Source organism: Marmota marmota, unplaced genomic scaffold (assembly GCF_001458135.2).
Source record: "Marmota marmota marmota unplaced genomic scaffold, marMar, whole genome shotgun sequence".
In the NCBI taxonomy this organism is placed as follows: Eukaryota; Metazoa; Chordata; class Mammalia; order Rodentia; family Sciuridae; genus Marmota; species Marmota marmota.
In genome coordinates, this window is record NW_026000168.1 from 13703951 (window position 1) to 13718225 (window position 14275).

Below are 14275 nucleotides of genomic sequence, written 5' to 3' on the forward strand. Positions count from 1 at the left end.
TAATCTTTTACATATATATATATATATATATATATATATATATATTTTTTTTTTTTTTTTTTAACCAAAGGCATAATAGCTGTCACCTTATGGGATAGGAGGCAGGTTGTTGCTGGAAGAGAGATGAAATTGATGGTTTAGGCCTCATAGATATATCTGATTTTTTAAAACTACATGCATATAAAACATTAACAAAATGTTTACAAGAAGAAGATATATCAATAACCTACTTGGAGACTCACACAAATTAAAATATATGATTAAACTGTAAGGCTAGCTAAATCTACATGTGTAAACCTGGTTTTTGTTTCTACCACTTTTAACAGTTTCTGTAGGACCAGTGGAGAAACAATCTAGCTGCTTCTCCCCAGTTTGATCAGACTGTACCACTTTTCTTTTTTATATTTATTCATTTACAATTTAACATTTGCTTATTTCTTTTTTATTGGTACATTATAATTATACATAATAGTGGGATTCAAAATGTTATATTCATACATGCACATAGTTGGAGCCATCTGAGGAGATTGCTTCCTTCTTATGCAGTTTGAGAGACCAAATCCTGCCCACCTGATTCTAGGCAGGTTCCCTGGCTTAGCTATTGAAAGAAAACAACCAAGGGAACAAAGAATATTCAATTGAGAAAAACAGAATGGTGTTAGCCTGGGAAAGATATATAAAAAGACCATTTAAGGAAAAGAAAGTGATAAAGTTCGGAGGTGTTAAGAATAAAATGAAAACTATTTTTGGCACAATTTGCAAGCTATAGAAGTGTTGAAATTTCTTACAGAAGAATTTTTATTAAAGGCCTGAGGACAGGAGAGAGTCAGGAATGTTCTCAAGCTAGTCTCATCTTCTCACAGAGATGTTTTTAGAGAACTAATTAGTATTTGCAAAGTGTTTAGTGATTAACTCAAAGCTAGTGTCATAAATCAAAAAGCAGGTTCATTGAGTACAAAAGAAGGTCACTGAGTAAACAACTAAAATTCAGTCTTTGAAGTAATATTAACAAAAGTTGTATTGAACATTAACATAAAACAGTTTTTAAAATTTACTTAAGATAAAAACAATCAACCCAAGTTCTTTGCAAATAAAGAAAACTTTGTACAACTTACGATATTTACTGTGAATTTCATCTATTTCCTTTTCTGTTTGGTCCTTCGTAAAAACCATTACCTAAAATAATCAGAAAAATCTTTAAAATTTCCCCCAAAATGACAAAAATGGAAATACTACAAACTTTAAATTCTCCAATGTATTTAAAGGAAAATAATCTCTTATCTCTGTTTTACATAGATTAAGAACAATTCTTACGTGTTTCCTTTGATGATATAAATAGTATTCATTATACTCATTACTTTTTTCTCATCAGTAGCAAATGCAACACTGATCCCATTATAATAAAGAAAGTATTAACAAAACAATCCAATAAATTTCCTATTTTCAACATCTCATTTTCCACTCTCATTAATGCAACAGGTAATATTAGAAACTAGAAGACTGGAGACATTTAGCTGATCATTAATAAGACACACCTTCTTATCTGCCTTCTTTCCTTTCTAACCTAAATTCTCCAGATTATATTAGAAAAATCATATGTAGAGAAAATGAAATTAACACAAGACTTAATGTGTTAAATTTCTTATTCTACTTTTAAAATCTCAGAAACTTACCTACATAATTCATCACAATCTCCATTTACAATTAGCACAAAGGCAATAATAATAAAGAGCATAGAAATCCCATTTTCTCTATTACCTGGGTATAAACTTACTTCCCTAAGATCATTGCCTTCCTTACAAAGACATTACCAAGGGTCTAGAAAAATCTACTTGAGAGAGACCCAAACACCTCCTCCATAGTCACAGGACAAAGTGACCGTTTTCTTCTTTGATATCCTTTCCTCAAATGTTAAGCCACAAAGCTAAAAGAAGGCAACAGTGAAAATTTTTATGTTTCTGACTCCCTCAAAAGCTTTGTAGAACACCTAATTCTTATAAACTCTTGTAATTACTTAACATCTCTATAGATATAATTAATCACAGGATTCCATAATTTCAGAGTTAAAAGAGGATCTTAGAAGTCATGTTCAGCCACTTAGTTTTACAGATGAAGATCCTGAAGGCCACAGAGATTAAATAATTGTTCAAATGTGATTGGGCCAATATCAAAGCTCCATTATGCAAAAGCATGGGCTTTTTCCTCAGAACTCCAGCTCATGAACAAATTCTACTTTGGATTGCATTCTGTGTTAAAGTCTACTAAACATAATTGAATCCATGCTAAAATGTTCTGCAAGTAAATCTTATATATTAAATGTAGTCTAGTATATCTCCTACTAAATAATTTTAAAATGGCTGGCTTTAATTTTGGTAGGTATTAAACTTCTCTTCCCCTTATTTCTAACCAGACACTGAAATAGACCATCAACTTACACTTTCGTTGAGTTTACTTGCTTCAAGACGCATCCTGGTCTTTTCCATGTTTTCAAGTTCCTGGACTATTTCAGCAGCTGTTAAAATAAGAACATATAATCATTGTTAATCACATGGTTTTGATTGATGTGCTATAGGTATGAAAGTTGTTAACACTAGAGGAAGCTGGGTGATGGATATATCTCTGTTGTTGTTGTTGTTGTTTTTTGGCACTAGAGGTTAAATTCAGGGACACTGGACTACTGAGCCACATCCCCAGCCCCCCGCCCCCTTCTTTGTATTTTATTTAGAGACAGGGTCTCACTGAGTAGTTAGCACCTCAATTTTCCTGAGTCTGGCTTTGAACTTGCAATCCTCCTGCCTCAGCCTCCCAATCCCCTGCGATTACAGGCACGAACGCAGGCATGTACCACCATCCCCGGCTATACCTCTGTTCTATTCTTGCAATTTTTCTAAGCCTAATATCATTTCAACCTAGGTTAAAAAAATATAACATGAAATTAAAACACAGTTTTAGTATAACACAGTTCAAAGTATAACCAAAAGAAAAGTCAAATAATTTTGTTTTTTCCTTTGAATGCATAGGCATAAACAATAATCCCAGTGGAATACGAAGATTCATTTATTTGTATGTTTTCAATTCCTAGGGGCTACCTGCTCAAACTCCAATATGTTAAATGTAGTACAACAGGTTACTTTTCAAAGAGAGAAAAAGTCTACAAATACCAAAGGAAAAAATTCTATTTCTAGAACCTTTACCTATAGGTATAATTACTAATTATACATATCAGAGAGATCTGGAATACACTCTGTCACACATTTGAATGTAAAGAGTATAGAATTTGTAAATGCTGTCCTTCTGCATCCAAAATCAATGTATTAAAAATTAAAACCAAGGTACATATGATAGGAATAAGAATCTACAATCTCTTATGCTCATTTACGTATGAAAGATAATATATGTCTGGAATTTGCTTCAAATAATCCACCGGTGGGGGGAATTGAAAATGGTAGATGAAAAAGAACTTGAGGGTAGTTTGATAATTGCTTAAATTGTGCAGTAGATATATGAGGGAAACCAGTATACTCTTTACTTCTATATAGGCTTGAACTAATCCCTACTAAAGTTTCTTTAAAAAAAAAAAAAAAAAAAATCACAAACCTTAAGAGAATCATCTAAGAAAGCAAGCAGCTGAGTGTTTTCCAAGCACTGAGATGTACTTTCTGCCTCCCTAATATAGTAAGACCGGTAAAAACAATGTAAATAGTACCTTTCTCTGCTAGCACTTCTCTCCTTTCTAAAGCTACTAAGTCAAGGTAGGTAATATAGGAAAGCAAAAGAACCATATGCATTCTATCCAATTCATCAATTCAAGACAGAGAACATCCAGCGTACCCTCTTCTAAGGTTTTAACAAAAAGATCTTAGGATTAGTTACAATTTAGGAGCTTCCTTCCATCTCTTTCAGAGAGAGTTCCGATTCTTTTTAGGATGTAGAGAGTTGGAAACAGAGTCACTCTAACCCTAATGGAAAGAAAAAGCTCATAATCTATAAAACCACAATTGTTTTTTACTTCATTAGATCTAAAATCACCAACTAGCCTGAAACCTAAGACAAGAGAGGTGCCTGGGGTAGGTAGGGTGGGGTCATAAGCACCAGTGAACACAATACAGTGTACAGGAGAAAAACTGGGACTACCCTTCCTTTGAGTAAGAGGATTTTAGTTAAACTTTTTGATGAATTGCAAAAGGCCAAACAAAGGTGGGCTTCCAGGAAGATTAAAGCCCAGGGGGGCTTAAACACAAGGCCCATCACATGCAATGCAGGCTGTTTTCTACTCAGGAGTATCCAGTCTGTCTTTCACTGGGGAAATATAGATAAGAAAAAATTCTCCCTCCAGATTCAGGCATGGGAAAGAAGAGACCCACAGTGCAGGACAGAGATGAAGTCCCAACTAAATCTTTATCCCTTAAGAAATGAAAGGACTAAACCACTGGAAAAGGATCAGCAAAACTGTTGCCCTCAGAATACAAGTAAATCCCTACTACTGTTGGGGAAAGTAAGCAAATAACCACAGACAAAAACCTCTACCCCCGCAAAAGGGTCAAAATCCCACTCCAGGCCCAAACTAGAAGACCACTACACCACTGTGGGTGGTACTGGTAACTGAGAACCCTACCCCTGGGACCAGAATCAAAGGGCCTGCCTGAGACATGGTCTGAATCAGTACAACAGAGAAGGGCCCCTTGCTCTGAGCCAAGAACTGAGCAGGCTCCAAGAGACAAGCAACAGCAAGCTTCCTCCACCACTGGGAAAGAAATGAACATAAGGTACAGGATCACAGGGGAAACCTCAGTTATGCATGGTAGACACATTAAAAAAAAAATTAATGACAACTCACCCACCAACATAAGCTACAAGGGAGTTCTCAAGAAATGTGAAAATTATGTTGCTCTGACGGTAACCATAGCAACAACAAAATCCAAACCAAGTACAAGTATAGACTAAATTTGAAGAATCCCAAGTAATAAAGACCTAGCAGAAGAAGAGACACATCTACTTCTAGGCACAAATACTATATAATACTTCAGTATTCAGATTCTTACATTCTTACATATAAAGTCTGGCTTTCAACAAAGACTTGTAACAGTAATAAGAAAACAAACTCAGATTGCATCAAGATATTAAAATTATAAGACATGGGATACAAAATAACAATTAATAATACACTAAAGATCTAGTGGAAAAAGACAAATAATATGAACAAATGGAGCATTTCAGTAGAAAGTGTATCAGTAGAAATTCTTTCCTTAAAAAAGAATAAAATAGGGCTAGGGTTGGGGCTCAGCGGTAGAGTACTTGCCTGGCATGTGTGAGGCACTGGGTTCGATTCTCAGCACTATGTAAAATAAATAAAGGACTATCAACAACTAAAAAACAAAAATTTAAAAAAAAAAAAAAAAAAAGAATAAAATAGCCAGGCACAGTGTGCATGCCTATAATCCCAGTGACTTGAGAGGCTGAAGCTAGAGGACTGCAATTTCAAAGTCAGCCTCAGCAATTTAGTTAGACCCTGTCTCAAAATAAAAAATAAAAAGGGATGGGGATGTGGCTCAAGGTTAAATGCCCTGGGTTCAATCCCCAGTACCAACAAAATAATAGTAAAATAAATAAAAATGCTAGATTTAAAAAGAAAAAGTAACAGGATAATTTGAAATACTTACGGGGAAAAATAATGAACCTGAAATGGGATTGGTATTATCCAATCTGAAAATAGAGAGAATCCACAACAAACAAAGCATCTAACCTGTGGGACAATAGCAGAAGAATAAAACAAATGTAATAGAAATCCCAAAGAAATGAAGAGAAAAAAAGAAATAGTTGAAAACCTAATGTCTAGAACTTGCCAAATATAATGAAAGACACCAAATTACAAATGCAAAACAGTCAAAGAACATTAATACAAAATAAAACAAATACAAAAACAAACAACAACGTGTACCCACATAAAATCTTGAAGCCAGAAGGGGAAAAGTATATTACATAAAAAACATCCACAATTACATCACATCTCTAATCAGAAACTATTCCAAGCAGAAAATAATGCAGTAACATTTTTAAAGCACTGACCCAAAAAAAGTTTACTAATTTAGATTTCTATAACAATGAAGGTATCTTTCAAAAGTTAAACAGAAGAAAAAAAATTAGCAAGATGTTAAATTAAAAAAAAAAAAATTCTGAGACAACCACAAACAGACAGGAATTTATTAGCAGTCCTCTACTACAAAACATATTAAAGGAAGTTCTTTAAGCAGAAGAACCAGAAACTGATCTCTACAATAAACAAACTACTGGAAACGGCAATCATAAAGGTAAACGTAAAATGTGCATTTTTCTTTTTAACTCCTCTAAAACAAATTATCTGTTTGCTAGGAAAACAATAGCAATGTGATTCAATCGCACAAAAAATTAAGAACTGAGAATACACTGTTAAAACATTTAATAAACAACTGAAGCAAGCTATATGCTATTTAAAGGTAGACTGTAACTAAGGATATATATTGCAAACCGTAGAGTGACCACATTTTTTGAAAAAAGAAATACTAAGCCAACTGTAAAAATAAAGTGGAACAATAAGAAATGCTAAATCAACAAAAAGACAGCTTTAAAAAAATGATTAAAAGACCAAAAGCAGACAGAAGAAAAAAAATTTAGCAAGATGTTAAATTTAAGCCAACTCCATCAATAATTACATTAAACATGAATGGTCTAAAAGAACCAAATAAAAGACAAAAACAAAGTCAGACTGGATTTTAAAAAGAACAAGACCAAATTGCAACAAAAACCTATTTTAAATAAAAAGACAGATTAGAAATAAAAGTATGGACAGAGATGTATCATGTAAACACTAATGCAAAGAAGCCTAGAATAGCTGTATTAGCACAACTGGCTTCAGAACAATCAATGTTATCAGGGGTAAAGAGTAAAATTCAAGTGAAAAACAAGTCAATTCACCAAGAAGATGCAATAATCCTAAATGTGCATACACCTATGACAGAAATTAGAAACACATGAAAAAGAACTCCTGATTCCAAACAAGATAGGCTAGACTCATTTCTCCCTCTTCTTCCCCACTAAAGACAACTACCTTGGATACAACAATTTTAAGAGAACACTGAAAGGTACAAAGATGGACTGCTATTTTGGTGCCAATACCATGTCATTTTTGTTACTTTACCTCTGTAGTATAGTTTAAGGTCTGGTATTCAAGTGATGCCACCTTCACTCTTCTTGCTAAGGACTGCTTTAGCAATTCTGGGTCTCTTATTTTTCCAGATGAGTTTCATGACTGCTTTTTCTATTTCTATGAGGAATGTCACTGGGGTTTTGATCAGAATTGCATTAAATCTGTATAGTGCTTTTGGTAGTATGGTCATTTTGACAATATTAATTCTGCCTAAAAAGAACAAAGTAGATTTTTCCATCTTCTAAGGTGTTATTTAATTTCTTTCTTTAGCATTACTAACCCACATAATTACAGTTATCCTATATTAGACAAAGGCGCCAAAAACGTACATTGGAGAAAAGATAGCCTCTTCAACAAATGGTGCTGGGAAAACTGGAAATCCATATGCAACAAAATGAAATTAAACCTCTATCTCTCACCATGCACAAAACTCAAAGTGGATCATGGACCTAGAAATTAAACCAGAGACACTGTGTCTATTAGAAGACAAATTAGGCCAAATCTCTATCATGTCAGATTAGGCCCCAACTTCCTTAATAAGACTCCTATAGCACAAGAATTAATATCAAGAATCAACAAATGGGATGGATTCAAACTAAAAACTTCTGCTCAGCAAAAGAAACAATCAGGTGAATAGAGAGCCTACAATTTGGGAACAAATTCTTACCACACGCAAGTCAGATAGAGCATTCATCTCAAGGATATATAAAGAACTCAAAAATCTTAACACCAAAAAAATAAATAACCTAGTCAATAAATGGGTCAAGGAACTTAACAGACATTTCACAGAAGAAGATATACAATTGATCAACAAATATATGAAAAAATGTTCAACATCTCTAGCAATTAGAGAAATGCAAATCAAAACTACTCACTCCAGTCAGAATGGCAGCTGGTAAGAATACAAATAACAGGGGCTGGGGATGTGGCTCAACCGGTAGCGCGCTGGCCTGGCATGCGTGCAGCCCGGGTTCGATCCTCAGCACCACGTACAAAAAAACAAAGATGTTGTGTCCGCCGAAAACTAAATAATAAATATTAAAAAAATTCTCTCTCTCTCCCTCCCTCTCTCACTCTCTCTTTAAAAAAAAATACAAATAACAATAAGTGTTGAGAGGATGTGGGGGAAAAAGGCACACTCGTACATTGCTGATGGGACTGCAAATTGGTGCAGCCAATATGGAAAGCAGTATGGAGAATCCTTAGAAAACTGGGAATGGAACCAGTATCTGACCCAGCTATCCCACTCCTCGGTCTATACCCAAAGGATTTTTAAAAACAGCATACTACAGAGACACAGTAACATCAATGTTTATAGCAGCACAATTCACAATATCTAAACTGTGGAACCAACGTAGACACCCTTCAGTAGATGGATGGATAAAAAAAAAAAAGTGGCATATACACACAATGGAATATTATTCAGCATTAAATGAGAACAAAATCATGGCATTTGCAGGTAAATGGATGGAGTTGGAGAAGATAATGCTAAGTGAAGTTAGCCAATCCCAAAAAAAACAAATGCCAAATGTTTTCTCTGATTTAAGGCTACTGATCCATAATGTGGCAGGGGTGGGGGGCTTGGGAAGATTAGATGAATTCTAGATAGGGCAAAGGGGAAAGGGGAAGGGAAAAAAAGGGAGGGGGGAATGGGGATAGGAAAGATGGTGAAACGAGATGGACATCATTACCCTAAGTACATATATGAAGACACAAATTGTATGACTCTACTTTGTGTACAACCAGGAGATATGAAAAATTGTGGTCTATATGTGTAGTATGAATTATAATGTATTCTGCTGTCATATATAACAAATTAAAATTTAAAAACTGAAAAAAAAAAATGAGGGACTGCTGAGAACCTCAATTTGAGAAAAGATGCAGAACTGAACTCCCTGCATTTTCATTTTATCTTCTATATATCACATACTAAGCTGGAACTATCAATAAGCACTGACAAAAAAAGTCCAAAGGAAAATCTACTCTCTCTAAGCAGAAGACTGTGAAAGAAAGTATCTAGAAATCTTTTTGACAATACCTCACCTACCAAGCTAAACACTGCTGATACTCCCGGCCCCCAGCAGTACCATCACAGAACAAACAGGGAGTGTGGGCTTACAGAGGTAGCAGGAGGCCTGGGGCCAGCTTTCCTCCCCAACCAACACAGTGTCAGTGAAAGCCTAGGGAAGAATGGAGATTTCTACCCTGGACCTGGCAGTGGCATGTGGTATCTTCACTCTCAAAGAAGGGGAGGAGCCCAAAGAGAATGAATATGCAGAAGAGAATTCTTTACACCTACCCAAGAAATCCTAGTGCACTCCTGACTGATTCACATGTAAAACTATACAATTCAGTTTGCCAAGAGGCTTAAGAACTAAACCACAGTATGGAACACCACATTCTCCAAGTGGCCTCTAGATTACAATTAAACAAAGACCAGAGTAACACTGCAAAGCTCTGGAGACTAAACTGTCACACTCAGCCCACTAAGTAGGCTAAACCCCAACAAGGTGATTTCCTACTATGTACAATAATTAAATAGGTTCTAAGTCCCATTCTAAAACACTCAGAATTTCCAGGATAAAATTAAAAAAAAAAAAAAAAAAACTTGTCATGCTAAGAACCAGGATAACTCAGTTGTTGGAATTATCTGACAGGAATTTTAAAGCTACCATCATAAAATGATCCAACAAAAGATTAGGAACCCTCTTCAAACAAAAGAAAACGATGCTGCAACTCTGTCATACTTCATGACAGCAGATGGTCCACTGCAAAAATATATATTTTCAGTGGTTTCAATGTTACACATTCAAGTTATTTATATTTTATAATTTCAAGAGGGAAGTAAATAATAACAACAAAAGTTGGATATAAAGTAAAACAAGTAAGCCTCACTATATATCAAATAAATAACAAATTAGAAAAAGTTTTGATTCTCGTAAAAGGGATGATTCTGACTAGAAAAAAAAGGAAAAACAATGGGCTGGGGTTGTGGCTCAAGTGGTAGCCCGCTCGCCTGGCATGCGTGTAGCCCGGGTTCGATCCTCAGCACCACATACAAACAAAGATGTTGTGTCCGCCAAAAACTAAAAAATAAATATTAAAATTCTCTCTCTCTAAAAAAAAAAAATTTAAAAAAAAAGAAAGAAAAAAAGGAAAAACACAGATTAGAGAAAAGTAAAGAACCCTGAAGGGTTGGACTAAAAGTAGAGGTTTTGGTGTATTCTCATGATCTCTAAAAACATGGTAAGTGTAAATGGATTTACATGCATCCATATACATGTTATAAATGTGTGCACACATGTGCATTTATGTATGTATCCATCTGTCCATATGCATATATATGTATACATATGTACACACACACACTCCCAAACTCTATCTGCAAAGCCTAGAAGCATAGCTGGTAGCTACATCTTGGTTTCTCAGAGCTCCTCAGAGAAATGGCTAATTCCAGGGCTGGGATGTGGAAGGACAAGATTAGGCTGTAATATTTTACTATGCCATAAAGAAGGAAATGGCAATAAAAGCAATGGATGCGTGTTAAGAGGACTAGGAATCAGTATGAAGTCCTCCTACTGGTCAAATCTGAAAAACTACAAACACCACAATAACCAGGAATGGTAAGAAGCTATAAATCTGTGGATCCACATCCATAACAAATGAAGTGGGGGTGGGAAACAAGGTAGAGGAAAGGCTCTTGTTTTCAGAATCAAAACAAGTGCCAACTGGCAAATGTGAAGGGAGTGATGGAGCTGGGAAATCATTTCATAACTATCACAGAAAAGACTCGGTCAGGTAAGTTACCACAGGAAGCTAAATACACATGTGAAACATTAATAAGGTAGAGAATGGTTATCTCTCTATAGATTTCTCACTAGTAAGAGGGAAAACAACATACACAATGGAGACACTGACCAAGTTATTAAATTAATATCACAAAGATGGGCTCATAAGTGCCAAGCATCCCTAGAAGTGACAGTCACTTACATAGTTTTTGGCCATGAATGTACAACCTCGATGAAATTATAAGAAAACAGTAAACACAAATCCAAAAGGAGAACCACTGTATTTAGCAACACACACACACACACACAAACACCAAAGACAGTTTTTTTTTTTAAAGGCTAATGTCATGAAAGACTAATTGTTTCACACTGAAAGAGTTTGAAAAGATAATACAACTAAATGCAATAAGTGATCCAAAACTGGATCACATCCTGCAGTGAACAAAAAAAAAAAATCCATAAAGGCCATTATTGGATCCACTGAAGCAACTGGAACAGAGATGATAAATTAGAGTATTCCAAGAAAGCTAAATTCACTGAAACTGATAACTGTACAGCAACAATAAATACTATCCCCTCACCCACCCAAGAAAATACACAATTAAGTATTTAGAGGTGAAGAGACCAGGTTATGCAATTTATTCTCATAAGATTTAGAGATTCCTTGGAAAACTTAGTATTTGACCTAGCTATCCCACTCCTCAGTCTAAACCTAAAGGACTTAAAATCAGCATACTCTAGTAAGGCAGCCACATCAACATTTACAGAAGCCCAACTCACAATAGCTATAACTGTGGAAGCAATCTAGATGCCCTTTAATAGATGAATGGATAAAGAAACTGTGGTATATATACAAAATTGAATATCACCCAGCATTAAAAGAGAATAAAATTATGGCATTTGCAGGTAAATGGATAGAGTTGTAGAATATCGTGCTAAGTGAAGTTGTCAATCCCCAAAAAAAAAACAAAGGCTGAATATTCTCTCTGATTTAAGGCTGCTGATCCATAATTGGGGGGGGCGGGATATGAAAAATAGAGGAACTCGGATTGGGCAAAGGGGAGGGAGGAGTGGGGAGGAGGCATGGGGGCAGGAAAGACGGTGGAATGAGATGGACATCATTACCCTGGGTACATGTATGACTGTACATGTGGTGTGACGTTACATCGTGTACAACCAGAGAAATGAGAAGTTGTGCTGCAATTGTATACAATGAATCAAAATGCATTCTGCTGTCATATATACCTAAATAAAATTAATTAATTAATGAAGAAGATAAATGTATGTGTGAATATATGCACACCCACACACATACCAACAGAGAAAAAGAGATAGAAACTATAAGTAAAGAGCAAGTGGGGCATTTTGTATAAAGGGTATACATATGTTCTTTATGACACCCTTTCAGCTTTCCTACAAATTCAGTATCATTTCTGAACAAAATAATTTTTAAGCACATGCCTATAGTCCCAGCTACTTCAGAAGCTAAGGAAGATCACATCACAAGTTCAAGGCCAGCCTGGGCAACTTAGCAAAACCATATCTCAAAATAAAAAAGGGCTGGGGATGTCAATCAGTGGTAGAGCATTTTTCTCACACACACACACTTAAAAAAAAAAAAAAGAATGCAAAATTAAGACCATTTCAGATAAACAAAAGCTGAGAGAATCTGTCTCAACAATATATGTGCATTACAAGAAATAGTGACTAAATTTTTCAGGGAAAAAAAATGACAGTGGATGGAAGTCTAAATCTACAAAAAGAAATTCAGAATGCTAGAAATGGTAAATACGTAGGTAGACTTTTTTTTTTTTTTTAAGGACCAGGACTGAACCCACGGATTCACACACTCTGCCACTGAACTACATCCCCATAACTTTTTATCTCTTATTTTGAGATAGGTTGTGCTAAATTGCCCTGGCTAGCCTTGAACTTACAATCCTCCTTCCTCAGCCTCCCAAGCAGCTGGGATTACAGAAATGTGCCACAATGTCCAATTACTTTTTATTATATCAAAAAGAAAAAGTGACAGCTTAAAGCAAAAGGTATTAAGGAGTTTTAAACATAAACAGAAGAAAAATCTATGACAATAATAAAAAGAATGGAAGTTGTAGGATCCTTCCCTTACACATGAAGAACATGAAGTAATATATTATTTGAAGGTAGACTATAATAAGTTAAAGATGCATATGGCAAACTAGATGATGACGAAAAATAAAAGTTTTTTGTTGTTGTTGTTTTTTGTTTGTTTGTTTTTGTGTGTGTACAGCAGAAAAAGAAATTCAGGGGCTGGGGCTGTAGCTCGCGGCAGAGCACTTGCCTAGCATATATGAAGCACTAGTTCAATCCTTAGCACTGCATAAAAAATTAAATAAAGGCATGCTGTCCATCTACAAAATAAAATAAGGAAAAAAGAAACTTACTGTCTCACACTATACTCTCATACTTCTGAAACAAGATGTGTGGCGATTTCCCCTCATATACCATGCAAGCAAGCAATCCTTCAAAAGATACCAGCTATATGCTCAATTCAATTCCCTCATTATCTACCTTGAAAGAGCATCAGACCCCACGAGACAAGGGCTCTGTGCCACAAGACTGTCTCTTGTATGCTTCCAATGCCAATCATAAGCCACAGGTTGTTCACTAGTGCTTTTGACTAACCAGGGTTTGCACAATCCAGTTGTGACAGTGATAATGCTGTCCCTCTGCCAGTTGTCCTTGGCAGACTTACTTTTGATTCGCTTCCCTTTGCTCAGCATCCTAAAGTCTAAAGGAAAGCCACCCCAAAGTGATTAAAAGGTTACCTGCTAAATAATCTTTCTTTAGATTTACAGAACCTAGAACATCTAGTGACCTTCAGATTACATTCTAATGTTTAACTCTTCTTACTCTTTAGTCCTATGCAGCAACTAACACAAAGCATATAGGTTTTCTGTGAAGTTTAACTTGCAAAAATTAATATGTTTACCTAAAGAATTATACAAACTAGACTCAGAGGTCAAGATAGCCATGTTGCAGTCAGACTAGGTTGAGGTTGACAACATGCCCTAGATGACAAAGACCCCACCCAGAATGCCTCCTGTACCTCCTTTCCATCTCTTTTTGCATAAATGAGTTCCCTAACACTTCTTCGGAGCATGATAGCTCCCCCATCTTCTCAGGGTGCCAGCTCTTGACAAAACCTGATTCCTTTCCCACCAGCTCTCCTTTCCCCGGTATTGGTTTTCTAGTAACAGGCAGGCAGGCTTGGGTCTGGTAACACTTCCTCAAGTTTGATTATTTGCAGGAGCAGCTCACAGAA

At 35.6% G+C, this 14275-nt stretch overlaps 1 protein-coding gene across 2 annotated transcripts in view; it reads right to left on the minus strand.

Moving 5' to 3' along the window:
• Positions 1-14275, minus strand: part of Rad18 (RAD18 E3 ubiquitin protein ligase) — a 96366-nt gene that overhangs the window by 49994 nt on the left and 32097 nt on the right. For both annotated transcript variants that reach the window (XM_015494957.2, XM_048787055.1), the window contains 2 exons: positions 2436-2512; positions 1116-1176 (listed from right to left, as the gene is read on the minus strand). In XM_015494957.2, coding sequence (XP_015350443.1) covers positions 1116-1176; positions 2436-2512 — 138 coding nt within the window. The remainder of the gene's footprint in view (positions 1-1115; positions 1177-2435; positions 2513-14275) is intronic.